The sequence below is a fragment of the Rana temporaria genome, chromosome 6, assembly GCF_905171775.1.
Source record: "Rana temporaria chromosome 6, aRanTem1.1, whole genome shotgun sequence".
NCBI classification, from domain to species: Eukaryota; Metazoa; Chordata; class Amphibia; order Anura; family Ranidae; genus Rana; species Rana temporaria.
This window is the reverse complement of record NC_053494.1, coordinates 45,574,562-45,589,992: the sequence shown is the minus strand read 5'-3', so window position 1 is coordinate 45,589,992 and position 15,431 is coordinate 45,574,562. Positions and strand designations below refer to the sequence as shown.

The following is a 15,431-nucleotide window of genomic DNA, read 5'->3' as shown; positions in this document are numbered from 1 at the left end:
CTCCTTTAGAAAAAAAATATTGTAGCTGCTGACTTTTAGTATTAGGACACTTACCTGTCCTGGAATCCAGCGATGTCGGCACCCCAGCCGATGTTTCCATTGGCTCTCGGGTGCTGCCGCTGCCATTGCCGGTAAGGGAAACTTCACACCTGGTACCCTACTGCGAATGCGCAAATTGGGCCCAAAATGACAATATTTTGTGTGACCAACATTATTTCTCAGCACTGCCTTAACCCTCTTGGGCATGGAGTTCACCAGAGCTTCACAAGTTGCCACTGCAGTCCTCTTCCACTCCTCCATGATGACATCATCGAGCTGGTGGATGTTAGAGACCTTTTGCTCCTGCACCTTCCACTTAAGGATGCCCCACAGATGCTCAATAGAGTTTAGGTCTGATGACATCCTTGGCTAGTCCATCACCTTTACCCTCAGCTTCCTTAGCAAGGCAGTGGTCATCTTGGAGGTGTGTTCCCAGCCCCAGACTTTGACTGATAGTACTAACACTAACCCAGTCTTGTTTCTTCTGTACAGAGGAATATAGGAAGGTGATATCATGTATAATTAAGGTACCTAAACTATTCTAAACGCATTTAAAGTGGTTGTAAAGCGCTTTTGACTACTTCTACCTATAGGTAAGCCTAGAATAAGGCTTACCTATAGGTAGTGGAAATATCTCCTAAACGTGGGGAGTTTAGGAGATATTTCACTTGTAGTCCACCGCAAATGTTAACGGTGCATGCGCGGGGAAGAAACAAAACTAAGTGCCGTTTCTTCCCCAGCCTGTGCCGTGATTTGCGGCTCTCGTGCGCATGCACAGGAATGACGTCACGCGGCTCCGGCAAATCACAGCGTCAGAGTCCGCAGCCCGGAAGGAAGAGGAGACAGAAGATGGACACTGTGGGGACATCGCTGGATTCCTTTGCAGGTAAGTGTCACATAATGGGCTAATTATGCGATGCATACTACCCCATTATGCTTTACATTTGCAGGCTGTTAATGTAGCAAAAGAGGAAGTAAAACCCACCAGGGTTTACTTCCTCTTTAATAAATACATATCTGCCTAAATGTTTTGTTTATATCTGAGTTGAGATAAAAAAAAAAAAAAGAATGTAATGACCGGAAAAGTCTACACCATAGTGTGGTTTACATGCAGCAACCTGTATTAATAGTGTTGTGACCCACATAAATTAGTTCTGTTTGTTTTCATTTTCTTACTCCAGAAACTTGATGGAATTTGATTTCTATAGTCTACACCACCATGTTTTTTCCAACAAGCACTAGGTTGTGTTTAGGGTTAGTCTTTTTGTAGCCTGCTATTCTGACTGTTAATGGTGAGCATACAAGCAAGAAGATATCTTGTGAACATAACCCACTCATAAAACAGGTTTTACCTTTGAAATGATCAGGCTGTGCTTTTTGTCTAAAGACCTTGATGCTAATGGTGCACCTTAGATGCTTGGGAGATATGGCACTGGTAATGTTCAAGTCCATGTGTACTAACAACATCAATTGCTCCTGAAGCCATTTTTTTTATTAAATTTATTGATATAAGTTTTTATTCATCCTTATTACAAATAAGAGGCAACTATCTTTATTAAACATCTTCAACAATAAAAAAGCTGTGGAGCAATACTGAAATGTAATAAAACAATAGATTAACAGACATGTTAAAGGTGTTCCCACTTTTGGTGCCTAGACCTTTTCAGTTATTAGGCTTCATTTCCACTGGCGTTTTTACAGCCACTTGTGTTAGCCTTTTTTACAGCTTAAAAACGCCTGTTCATGTTTATTTTGTAAAAAAACGCGGTAGCGTTTGAGCGTTTTTGAGCGGTTTCGCGCGTTTTTGAGCGGTTTTTAACAGCTGACGTTTTTACAGCTCTACTCTGGAGCTTCAGAACGCCCTGGTCCTGCGTTTTTTTTACAGCTCAAAAACGCCTATGCCATTTGCAGCTCAAAAAAGCCTATGTGGGCATGATGCCATAGAATAACATGGACAGGCGTTTTTAAGCTGTAAAAAACGCTCAGAAAAGTGGCTGTAAAAACGTCAGTGGAAATGAAGCCTTATGCATCGGAGAAGCAGCAGCTCTGTAGCTCTTGGACTGCTTCTTTTTCACAGGAACACACCCTTGACATCTGGATCCCAGTAAAAGCACCTGGCCCTCAAAAGACCTTGTGCTGAAAAAGGTCAAGCAGTTACTTCAGCACCAGCAACCTTTGGTAGGGTTTGAAGCCAGATAACCATGGAACCTGCTTTCCTAACTGCTGGAAAGCAACAAGCATACATCTTTTTGACCAATTCTAATTATTTTTGCAATTCTGGAGAATGCAGATTTCTCAATAATACGGGGCTTTCTGGTGAGTTACTGTATATCATGAAAACCCTATTTTTTTCCAGGCACTGACATGGTTAGCTTTAATCATATAGAGCTTCAAAAAGGAGACTAGATACATCTACTGGGAAAGTAGAACACAGACATCTCTAAATGGCGTATCAGATAAACATCAGGACATAATAATAAAGGAAGAATTTTAAATGTCAGCTTCAAGAGAAACTTCTATATCAAATCACAGATAGTTAAATTTGCATAGGAATGGTTTTGGTACAAATAAAACATGATATTCTACAATCTGAAGGGCGTGTAGAATTTCCAAAGCACTATGACAAAAACTGTAGGACTTCTCGAATCCTTTCTCTCCTATGTGAGTTGGCCTCTTCCTGTGTCTCATCGCTATCACACTCCTTCATATAAGCCTCAGCTTTCTGTATGGTGGTTTCACGTGCACTGCCTTTCAGACCACCCAAGTAGTCCAACATAATCTGAAAGTACTTGTCAGGAACCTATAAAAGCAAAAAGACAATGTAAAATGGGTTACTTTCAATCCTGTACACCTCAATGTAAATGGAGAAGCAGATTGAAGAGACAATTTGAGCAGAAGAAATTTAATTCAAAGCAGTTTAAAACGAGTCTAAGCACCTTAGAAGAATCTGACTGAAAGCATTTTATTTTGGATTCTGTCTACACAAGACTTTCTTTTTTCCTTCCATAATAATAGTGACCATTCAAAAAACTTGTAAGTCAAAGGTTGATCAGTGTGTGGAGCCACCTGTTCATTGATGAGATTCTTCCTTTGATAAGCATTGAGTGGTATCTATTTTACTCCCGTTTTTTCAGTACTGGGCATTACAGGATTTAGTTCTATATAAACACACATTATTTTCCACTGAATAAACAATTGCATTAAATTGGGTTCAACTTTAAGCTTTTACACCAACATCTACTTTATTAAAACTAGCTTACTGATGTGGAGAGAGGTTCACAATAAATGGCGCTAAATGTCTGTTTTAGCAGGATACCCTAGTTTCCAACAGGGGTTCATTTGGGGACAGAATCCACTGGGGTCTTTATTAAAATTGGAAAATATATTTCACTTTTTTGTTTACAAGAAATTCTGGGCCAGATTCACGTAGAATCGCCCTACGCTGCGGCGGCGTAACGTATTACATTTACGTTACACTGCTGCAAGTTTTCAGCGCAAGTGCTTGATTCACAAAGCACTTGCCTGTAAACTTATGGCGGCGTAGCGTAAATCCACCTGGCGCAAGCCCGCCTAATTCAAATTGGGCGGGGACTATTTAAATTAGGCGCGTTCCCGCGTGCTCCGTCCCTAAAATTTCCCGACGTGCATTGCGCTAAATGACGTCGCAAGGACGTCATTGGTTTCAACGTTAACGTAAATGGCGTCCAGCGCCATTCACGGACGACTTACGCAAACAACGTGAAATTTCAAATTTCGACGCGGGAACGACGGCCATACTTAACATTGGCTAGACCACCTAGAGGGCAGTTTTAGTTTTACGTGGCGTATCTCTACGGAAACGATGTAAATTTACAGCGACGGAGCAAATCGGACGTTCGTGAATCGTCGTAACTAGTCATTTGCATATTCTATGCCGACCACAATGGAATCGCCACCTAGCGGCCGGCCTAGAATTGCAGCCTAAGATCCGACGGTGTAAGTCACTTACACCTGTCGGATCTTAGGGCTATCTATGCGTAACCTGATTCTATGAATCAGGCGCATAGATACGACAATCATATCTCAGAGAAATGACGGCGTATCAGGAGATACGCCGTCGTATGTCTTTTGTGAATCTGGCCCTCTGATTCCAACAGTTCAGCCATCTTTAGAAAATAGTGAAAATCCTCAAGTGAAATTTATTTTGTAGTATGATTTTGACAATTTATGAAGACCATACAAAACTAAAAAAATGACACTGCTCTAATTTTGTCTTAGTTCAATATTTCAATAGAGGGAAGCTGGGGAAGACCGTTTAATCGAGGGAGTGTTTTGTGTCCATTTTGCCAAGCTGTTTTGTACCAGATCTTATACTATACTATTGCTCTGCAACCTCCCTGTCAAACTTTAAACTGTAAGGAAGATCAAGTAAATGATTTAAAAGTAAAAAAAAAAAACTCCTAAGTGTAGTGAAAAGCATTCATTTGCTCATTTTATATAAAGTTCCTTACACTCAAGACCAGGGATCCTCAAACTACGGCCCTCCAGCTGTGGTAGAACTACACCTCCCATGAGGCCTTGTAACGCACTGACATTCACAGACATGACTAGGCATGATGGGAATTGTAGTTCCTGAACAACTGGAGGGCCGTAGTTTGAAGACCCATGCTCAAGACTATACAGAACTGCATTCTCAAATATTGCCAGCAGATGGCACTGAGTCAATCAGAAATACAGTATTATGTGAAAGCTGTCTCGAAGGAGTATAAATGTATTATTAGGAAGAAGGACTATCATATTTGCACGTTGTCACTTTTGTTTTCAATGATTAGTATTGCGTTTTCAATAAAAAGAACAGGAGAGAGAATATTTGACATGCTGTACATCTGGTAAGAAGAATGAATTAGTAGAGCATATGGCAGAACGGAAGCATTCTGGAGTGAGAACCACTACTGCTAAAACACAAAGATCTCAAAAACCCAGATAGCGCATTTCCCTTCAGCTTTATAGGCTAATGGAGCTTTCACCATGACAATCGAGTACATGACACATACAGCGTGTTCTTTATGTCAGCAGAGACAAGGAAAAATGATATGAAGAGAATAAGAAAGAAGTAGGGAGGGAAAAAAAGAAAGTAACAGAAGAATAGATCAGGTTGACACATATGCAAAAAATTATTCTTGCGACATTTAATATTACTTGGAGATGATGGATTTTCATAGGTTTGGTATTACTTTTGCCATGTACAGGGTAGGCCATTTATATGGATACACCAAAAACAAAAGTTGGATTCAAAATGGCCGACTTCAAAATGGCCACCATGGTCACCACCCATCTTGAAAAGTTTCCTCCCTTACATATACTAATGTGCCACAAACAGGAAGTTAATATCACTAACCATTCCCATTTTATTAAGGTGTATCCATATAAATGGCCCACCCTGTACATGAGTACAAATGCTTGGTGTATGTTTCAAATGCCCAGTAGCGTATATACTACTTTATACAAACTCATGCTTTCAGGCAAAAGGAAACCTGGCATGATGAAATTGCAGTGCCATCAAAGTGCAACTGTGCCAGACTATTGACTTTAAAGACGAACTCCAACCTCATCTTTTATATGTTACAAAAAAAAATATTTATGTGCCCTAAAATTAACCTATAGTTATTTTTTAATGACAATTTGTGCTTGATAAACTATTTCGCTAATATTGTGTGACACAAAAATGTCTCCTGCTATTTTATTCTCCAGGGTGTCTGCTTCAGAAAATATATAATATTTTGAGGGCTTTAAGTAATCCTTTACCACAAAGAAGGCTCTGGCAGCAAAAGAGTTAAAGTGGATGTAAACCCACATTTTTTTTTTTTATGTCACAATGTAGAGATTAAGATTTCCTATCATCTGTGCCCAGTCACACAGAGTTAATCCAGCGCTGAGCAATCCTCTTTTTATTGTTCAGTGAAATAAAACAGACTTCCAGATAAAGACCAAAGTCCTTGCTTGAGTGACAGGTTATTTACATATCTCATGCACTAGCTTGCAGACATGCACAGCTTCTGTTAAGTGCACAATTTACATCCCACTCCCCTCTCCTTTCCCATCCAGCTCTCCCAGGATTGGCTGTCTTTCCTGTGTTTTGATTAAATGTTTTCAAAATATGGGGTGATCCACAGTTCAGTGTAAACAGCCATCAGAATATACATAGACAAGAAGCTGTGCATGTCTGCAAGCTAGTGCACGAGATATGTAAATAACCTGTCACTCAAGCAAGGAATTTGGTCTTTATCTGGAAGTCTGTTTTATTTCACTGAACAATAAAAAGAGGATTGCTCAGCGCTGGATTAACTCTGTGTGGCAAGACTGGGCACAGATGATAGGAAATCGTATTCTCTACATTGTGACATCCACTTTAATAGCTACATGTCAAAGACTAACATTTTCCATCAGTTCCTTGCACTGCATGCATTAGAATAGTAGAATAATAAACAGTTCACATGTAACATATTCACGTGAAAGTCTTTTTCAAGACATGCACTACAATTACTTAAATTAGAGTGTATAAGACACAGATGATTGAAATTCTGTGATAATTATTACATCAATGTATTTTTTTTATGCAAACGGTGCAATAACCTATATTTAAATTGATATTGCCCATTTGCAGTCTACTGTACAACAGAGCTCAGTGAGGGAGGGAGAAACAGGACAAGCAGCCAATCCGGTGTGTTGCAGTGCAAAGAGCCAGGCTGGTAGCAGGAGGGAGCAGAGTGGAAGATAGATGAGCTCATTAATATTCTGCTTTTCATTTCACTGTCCAGTCAAAGGATGAGGAAGGGACCTGAAAGTGAAACTGCAGCAGGAAAAGATGAGGTTTCCTTTCTTGCCAGGCAAGACTGTGCTGTACGGGAAAGTTATGTAAATCTTAGGACATGATGGACAGAAATACAAATCCTTTGGTAGGTAGAACAGCTTCCTTGCAAAAGTTCCATCTGTATGTTTTATCTGTTTGTTTGAAATTCAGCTTTATTCAAAAATAGGTCAAACAGAGTCCATTAAATAATATATTATTCCACTATTCAGGAAATTGCTTTGCTACCATAAAATAGATTACATACTGACCTATGATATTTTATGTATGACAGTCCTATGAAATTTCGCTGAAAAGAATGTCATCTCCAGTAGCTTTGCTCTATTCTAATTTCATCCCCAGAAACTCTCTAAAAATGTGATTATCTCTGAACTAACTCTAGGCAAAGGAGACATATTAAAGCTCCAGTTATGGAGCCTCATCAAGAGATAATAAAATACATGAAGCTATATATACTGTATATATAACAAAAAAAAACCCTACTCTGCGCTAAAGTATAATTTTAGAGGAACAAAGTATACATTTATTTGCTAAAAAATAAATGTGTTATTCGCTGCCGCCACTATAAATCCCATGTGCAAAATCAAAAAAGAGTAACCAGTAAGATTAAGTTACTAGCAGCGCTGTGATTGAACCCTGTACCTTGATAAAGTCAGATATGACGAAACATGTTGGGCTGTGACTCAGTGTAAACAGTAAGATAGAGTGGTGGTAGTGATGGGACTGAAATTAGCAGCGCACGGGTGGCTTAATACTGTGGTAAGAGCCCAATGGCTAAATACTGTGGTAAGAGCCCGATGGCTAAATACTGTGGTAAGAGCCCGATGGCTAAATACTGTGGTAAGAGCCCAATGGCTAAATACTGTGGTAAGAGCCCAATGGCTAAATACTGTGGTAAGAGCCCAATGGCTAAATACTGTGGTAAGAGCCCAATGGCTAAATACTGTGGTAAGAGCCCAATGGCTAAATACTGTGGTAAGAGCCCAATGGCTAAATACTGTGGTAAGAGCCCGATGGCTAAATACTGTGGTAAGAGCCCGATGGCTAAATACTGTGGTAAGAGCCCAATGGCTAAATACTGTGGTAAGAGCCCGATGGCTAAATACTGTGGTAAGTGCCCGATGGCTAAATACTGTGGTAAGTGCCCGATGGCTAAATACTGTGGTAAGAGCCCAATGGCTAAATACTGTGGTAAGAGCCCAATGGCTAAATACTGTGGTAAGAGCACGATGGCTAAATACTGTGGTAAGTGCCCGATGGCTAAATACTGTGGTAAGTGCCCGATGGCTAAATACTGTGGTAAGTGCCCGATGGCTAAATACTGTGGTAAGAGCACGATGGCTAAATACTGTGGTAAGTGCCCGATGGCTAAATACTGTGGTAAGTGCCCGATGGCTAAATACTGTGGTAAGAGCCCAATGGCTAAATACTGTGGTAAGAGCCCAATGGCTAAATACTGTGGTAAGAGCACGATGGCTAAATACTGTGGTAAGTGCCCGATGGCTAAATACTGTGGTAAGTGCCCGATGGCTAAATACTGTGGTAAGTGCCCGATGGCTAAATACTGTGGTAAGAGCACGATGGCTAAATACTGTGGTAAGTGCCCGATGGCTAAATACTGTGGTAAGTGCCCGATGGCTAAATACTGTGGTAAGAGCACGATGGCTAAATACTGTGGTAAGTGCCCGATGGCTAAATACTGTGGTAAGAGCCCAATGGCTAAATACTGTGGTAAGAGCCAGATGGCTAAATACTGTGGTAAGAGCCCTGTCATCAGTAGAAAAACAGTCTTCTGTCAGGCTCTGGTCATGGAAATCAGGCCTGAAGACCATAAATATAAACATAGGATGCACACACAAACAGTGTCTCCTTAGTCTAACTATACGATGTGTAACGCCTCGTACACACGATAGGTTAACCAGAGAACAACGGTCTGAAGGACCGTTGTCATAGGTTAACCTATGAAGCTGACTGATGGTCCGTCAGGCGTACACACCATCAGTTAAAAAAACGATCGCGTCAGAACGCGGTGACGTAAAACACAACAACGTGCTGAAAAAAAACGAAGTTCAATGCTTCCAAGAATGTGTCGACTTGATTCTGAGAATGCGTGGATTTTTATACTAACGATTGGTTTTGACCTATCGGTTAGCAATCCATTGGTTAAATTTTAAAGCAAGTTGCCATTTTTTTAACCCAAGATTAAATAACCTATGGGGCCTACACACGATCGGTTTGGACAGATGAAAACAGTCCTTCAGACCGTTGTCCTCTGGTTAACCTATCATGTGTACGAGGCCTAAGAACATCCCTGAGGACTGCACATTCTCTTTCATCCCCTATGTGGCCACAAGGTGGCAGTGGCAAACCTTTTATTACTACATTTATAGAGCAGTTAGGTGCATTGACTGTAATAAGAACATACTAGTTCGCTTTCCATATATTGAATTCCTTTATACTAACATCATATTGTATTCTGCAGAGCTTAGAGAGAAAAGAAAGTCTCATCATAAAGCTTGCAATAAACGTTATACTAAGTGACATACAGCTTACCAAAGGTGCACATTTTAGCTGGTCAATCTATCAGTATGTATGGTTCCAGACTATGAGAGGGAAAAACAGAGCATGCATAGCAAACAAACATCCAGAGAACATACAAAAATGCTGAAAACAGTACTCCCTATGGGGAAATTGAACATGGTGATTCAACATAGCATCTGCAACACTTTTCTGGCATTAATGTTGTTTAAGAATGTCCTGCATCAAAGTCAGTAAAGCAATGCAACGGTTTTAGTGCTACTGCTGACACGTGCGACAAATCCTGGTATTTCTTAATAGCAACTTTTTTATATAGTGTCACTTTATAAAATGCTGCTTCTTCAGAGATAAGGGAACTGGCAGTAAATAGGGCCAATGTGATTTTTTTTAGTAATTTGTATAGAGAGTAAGGAGCTGCGCATGCAAGCCCTATGTTAGTTACTCTATGAGGATGCACCGGCTGTACAGAAGTAGTCGCAATTCCTAAGTTGACAGGTATGAAGGGGCAGGTGCGAGGCCCTGAACACAGACAGCATGAATTGACTGGAAATAAAAAATAAAGAAAACAAAATGACTGGTAAAAAGGGGAGTAAGGTTTTCTCAATAGAAATAGAAACTGTTCTCAAAAGAAAAAATTACATTTTTGTTTTTGGGTTTAGATATCTTTTTTTTTTTATGGTTCGGATATCTTTTAATAATTTCACATTACCTAAGTAATCAATATAAACAGCAGAAGGAATGCTGATCTTTACACTGCACGGTCTAAATTGCCTAAATTATACTTTAAGGGTCACACCTGCTCACCCTAATGCCGCGAACACACGACCATTTTTCATCACCTAGAAAAAACGATGTTTTTCTTAACGTGATTCTTGTCAAGCCTGCCTTGCATACACACAATCGTGAAAAAAACTGCTGGAGCAAAGTGCGGTGACATACAACACGTGCAACGGCACTGTAAAGGGGAAGTTCCATTCAGATGGCGCCACCCTTTGGGCTGCTTTTACTGATTTTGTGTTAGTAAAAGTTTGGTGAGAGACGATTCGCGCTTTTCAGTCTGTTACAGCGTGACAAATGTGCTATCTCCATTACAAACGCTAGTTTTACCAGAATGAGTGCTCCCGTCTCATAACTTGCTTCTGAGCATGCATGTTTTTTTCCTGTCATTAAAGCCTACACACGTTCATTTTTCACAACGTGAAAAACGACAACATGAAAAACGACGCGAAAAATTAAAGCATGCTCAACACACGATCGTTGTTAAAGTGGTTGTAAACCCACTTTTTTTACTTTTACCTACAGGTAAGCCTATAACAAGGCTTACCTGTAGGTAAGGAGAATATCTCCTAAACCTGCACGGTTTAGGAGATATTCCCCTCGCAATGCGCCGCAGCGCATGCGCAGGGGGGATCTACGGCGAAAGGACCGGCAGCCGCCGGACCTTGCCGAGTTTTAAATCTCCCGCGCGTACGCGCGGGAGTGACGTCATCGCCGCTCCAGCCAATTACAGCGCTGGAGCGGCGATACCCGGAAGACACGCCGAGGCAAGATGAAATCTCGCTCGGCGTGGACCAGGTAAGTGCTACACACCTCGTTCCGAGGTAAGTATTTCATAATGAGTTAATATGCGGTGCATATTAGCTCATTATGACTTTTGCCTTACAGGAGAAAAAAATATAAATAAATTTAATGCGGGTTTACAACCGCTTTAATGACATTTAAAAAAAAATGAATTGTTCACGTCATGAAAAACGGTCGTGTGTATGCGGCATAATACTTTATAAATTTACTGATTAATAATAATAGCAAATACTATATATGGTTTCAACCAAGATTTTCCAATTGGATTAAATTGGAGATATTCGTGAGTCCTGGTTGAAAGTTGTTTGAGCCTTCTGTGTCCCTTTACATTTTAGCTTTAATTACCAGACATATTTAGAAACGAAACCAGTCAGTGATGAGGATCCCTTCGCTATTCAAAATTTTTAAGGAGAGAATCTATATTGAGCTGGCAACCACCCCGCCATATATGTTATAAATTTGTAATACCTACACAGAAATGTTAAAGAAGTTGTAAAGGAAAATGTTTTTTCACCTTAATGCAATCTATGCATTAAGGTGAAAAAACATCTGATGCTGCCGGCCCCCCCGAGCCCCCCTCATACTTACCTGACCCCTCGAAAGTCCCACGTGCGGTCCCGTGATCCTCTTCGCCGCTCAGCCTGGCCGCTGATTGGCTAGAGCGGATGGATTGAGAGCAGCGCAGCCATTGGCTGGCGCTGCTGTCAACCACATTCAGTGACGCGGCGCGCCGAGGGGCGGGGCCGAGTGATACAGTGAGCGGCTATGGCCGCTCGCTGTATCATGGGAGCGCGCCCGCAATTACTGACCACCATGCGAGCTCTCTCGCATTACTGTGGTGAGCAAATGCGGGGAGGACCAGAGACAGCCGCCGAGGGACCCCAGAAGACATGGATCCGGGCCACACGGTGCAAAACGAACTGCACAGTGGAGCAGTTATTTTAAAGAAAAAAAAATTCCTTTAGTAACCCTTTAAGTTTGAAGACATTAATGTTTTAGAACTTTGTATCTGATGATGATTTTACCCCACGAACATAAAGTCTCTGCTATTTTGTACTGTAATAAGTTCATGAATTGAATTTCCTCCACAGTACATAGGAACTTCTCACTTTTCGGTCTGGCTTCTGCTGGCATCCACACTTCATGGGTCTACCCGCATGTTTAACCAATGAAATGGACTCCATCAAGCCATGATGATGGGAACCAGGTGTGGTAAAGGAATACTGGGGCTTTCTGGCTGGATATTGATTCTTAGACAGCTGTAGAGCACATCTGCTCCATTGTGTGGGATGTTACGGTAGCTTGTACTAATGAAAAACAAAACAGTCAGATGGGCCATCCCATGACTTTAACTTGTAACTCTTCGTAGCTCTGCATTCACAGTCAAGTGTATGATGAAGTCACCAGTTTACTTGATGTCTATGGAGCTTAGCAGTGTTTGAGAAAGAATTAAAGGATTTCATTGATGAGAAATGATACAGTCAAACTCTCTGACTCAGAATCACGTTACGTAGACCAGTTACCTTAAACGGTAAATGCTCCAACTTACTCCACACATATTTTAGCTGATGTGCTCTGTAACAGAAACACAAAACAAAAAGGACAGTAAGATTGCCAGTATTGTTTTCTTGACCAAGCCTGAAACTGATTTGTTGCTATGGGAAACACACCCACGGTCCTCTGCCTAAGGATTTATACACTACACAGGTACATAAGATATGGCTGAAATAAAGAGACGATACATCTGCATGTACAACCTGCATTGCCTACAAGGCCCATCGGGGCAGTGCAGTACAAGTAGAAAGGTGTAAGACCTTAACCACTTCAGCCCCGGTCTTTGGCTGGCCAAAGACCAGAGCACTTTTTGCAATTTGGCACTGTGTCGCTTTAATTGACAATTGCCTGGTCGTGCGGCGTGGCTCCCAAACAAAATTTACATTCTTTTTTCCCCACAAATAGAGCTTTCTTTTGGTGGTATTTGATCACCTCTGCGGTTTCCATTTTTTGCGCTATAAACAAAAAAAAAGAGCGACAATTTTGAAAAAAAAAAAAAGCAATATTTTTTACTCTTTGCTATAATAAATATCCCCTAAAAACATATATAAAAAAGTATTTTTTCCTCAGTTTAGGCTGATACGTATTCTTCTTCATATTTTTGGTTTAAAAAAAAATGCAATAAGCGTTTATTGATTGGTTTGCGCAAAAGTTATAGCGTCTACAAGATGGGGGACAGTTTTATGGCATTTCTATTATTATTATTATTTTTTTTACTAGTAATGGCAGCGATCAGCGATTTTTATCCCGACTGCGACATTATGGCGGAAACATCGGACACTTTTGGAGCTATTTTGGGACCACTCACATTTACACAGCGATCAGTGCTATAAATATGCACTTATTACTGTGTAAATGTGACTGGCAGTGAAGGGGTTAACCAGGAGGGGGCGCTGAAGGGGTTAAGTGTGCCCTAGGGATATGTTCTAACTGTAGGGGGCATGTGTGGCACGACACTGATCACCGCTCCCGATTACAGGGAGCGGTGATCAGTGTCCTGTCACTAAGAAGAATGGGGAAATGCTTGTTTATATTAGCATTTCCCCGTTCTTCCACTCCGTGAGACGATCGCTGGTATCCCTGCGGACATCGAGTCCGCGATCACACTCACAGAGCTCGCGGCGGGCTCAATGCCGCGTCTTAAAGGCGACGTATATATATATATATATATATATATATATATGTCGATCTGCCCAGCCGTGCCATTCTGCCAAAAAATATCGGCCGGAGCCAGTTGGCAAACGGTTAAATGGTCATCTATTCATCTCTGCCTACCTGTAAATAGAACTGACCATGATTGTTTCACTTTTTAGAGAGCATAACTGCAAAACAATGTCACAGGCAACACCTATACCTAGCAAGCTTCAAGAAAAAACATAGAATTAGATGGGGGTCGGCTAACGAGACATCCTGGCAAAGTATGCATGTGCAACCTTAAATTGATTACAAAGGGCCAGATTAGTTGTCTGCCAAGGCTCTTCTAGATGATCAGCATGCAGAAAAAAAATTCACCAAACTGTATGCAATTACTGAATACCATCCTGGTCACCAGAGAAACCCAAACCAAATCGCCTCTGCTCTTCCATTAATCTAAAACAGCGAATTAATTCTCATTCTCAAAGCGAGTTCTGGTGCATATAGCCTACAGTTGTTCCTCATATATAACTGCACACGTGTAAGACCTAATAAGCCAGTTCCTGTCTGGCCTGCCTATCCTTCTGGTAGAGTTGAAATGATGGTAGCCATAGGCCGATTTCACTGCTGCAAGTTACAGACACTACCCTATACATTGCAGTGTATTGCAATAAGGTGCTGCTGTATTATAATGATGTTTGGAACCACCAGGACACTTCCCAGAGCAGGCTGCCTGGCCAACTGAGCGATCAGGGGAGTCAGAGAGGTGACCAAGAACCTGATGGTCACTCTGACAGAGCTACAGCATTTCTCTGTGGAGAGAGAAAAACCTTCCAGAACAACAACCATTTCTGCAGCATTCCACAAATCAGGCCTGTTTGGTAGAGTGCCCAGACAGAAGCCCCTCCTCAGAAAAAGGCACATGACAGCCCGCTTGGAGTTTGCCAAAAGGCACCCGAAGGACTCTCAGACCATGAACAAAATTCTTTGGTCTGATGAAACAAAGATTGAACTCTTTGGCTTGAATGGCAAGCGTCATGTCTGGAGAAAACCAGGCACCGCTCATCACCTGGCCAATACCATCCCGACAGTGAAGCATGGTGGTGGTATCAAGCTGTGGGAATGTTTTTCAACAGCAGGAACTGGGAGACTAGTCAGGATTGAGGGAAAGATAAATTCAGCAATGTACATTCTTGATGAAAACCTGCTCCAGACCTCAGACTGGGGCGAAAGTTCTTCTTCCAACAGGTCAACGACCCTAAGCACACAGCCAAGATAACAGAGGAGTGGCTATGGGACAACTCTGTGAATGTCCTTGAGTGACCCAGCCAGAGCCCAGATTTGAACCCGATTGAACATCTCTGGAGAGATCTGAAAATGGCTGTGCACCGATGCTAGGCATCCAACCTGATGGCGCTTGAGAGGTCTTGCAAAGAAGAATGGGAGAAACTGCCCAAAAATAGGTGTGCCAAGCTTGTAACATCATTCTCAAAAATACTTGAGGCTGTAATTGGTGCCAAAGGTGCTTCAACAAAGTACTGAGCAAGGGCTGTGAATACTTATGTACAGGCGCAATTTTTAGCGCTGAAACGCCTGAAAGGTGCCCCAGTGTGAAAAGGAGAGCATTAATCAGAGAAGCAGCCAAGAGGCCCATGGTAACTCTGGAGGGAGAATCTGTCCACAGGACACCTATTAGTAGTGCACTCCACAACTCTGGCCTTTATGGAAGAGTGGCAAG

The 15,431-nt window shown here is 41.5% G+C and overlaps 1 protein-coding gene across 3 annotated transcripts in view; it reads right to left on the bottom strand.

The window, feature by feature from the left end:
- Nucleotides 1-2,395: 2,395 nt before the first annotated feature.
- The window catches only part of C6H7orf50 (chromosome 6 C7orf50 homolog), a 430,899-nt gene continuing 417,863 nt past the window's right edge, over nt 2,396-15,431 (bottom strand). For all 3 annotated transcript variants that reach the window (XM_040356745.1, XM_040356747.1, XM_040356746.1), the window contains one exon: nt 2,396-2,839. In XM_040356745.1, the coding sequence (XP_040212679.1) occupies nt 2,657-2,839 (183 nt within the window). In that variant the 3' untranslated portion in view covers nt 2,396-2,656. The remainder of the gene's footprint in view (nt 2,840-15,431) is intronic.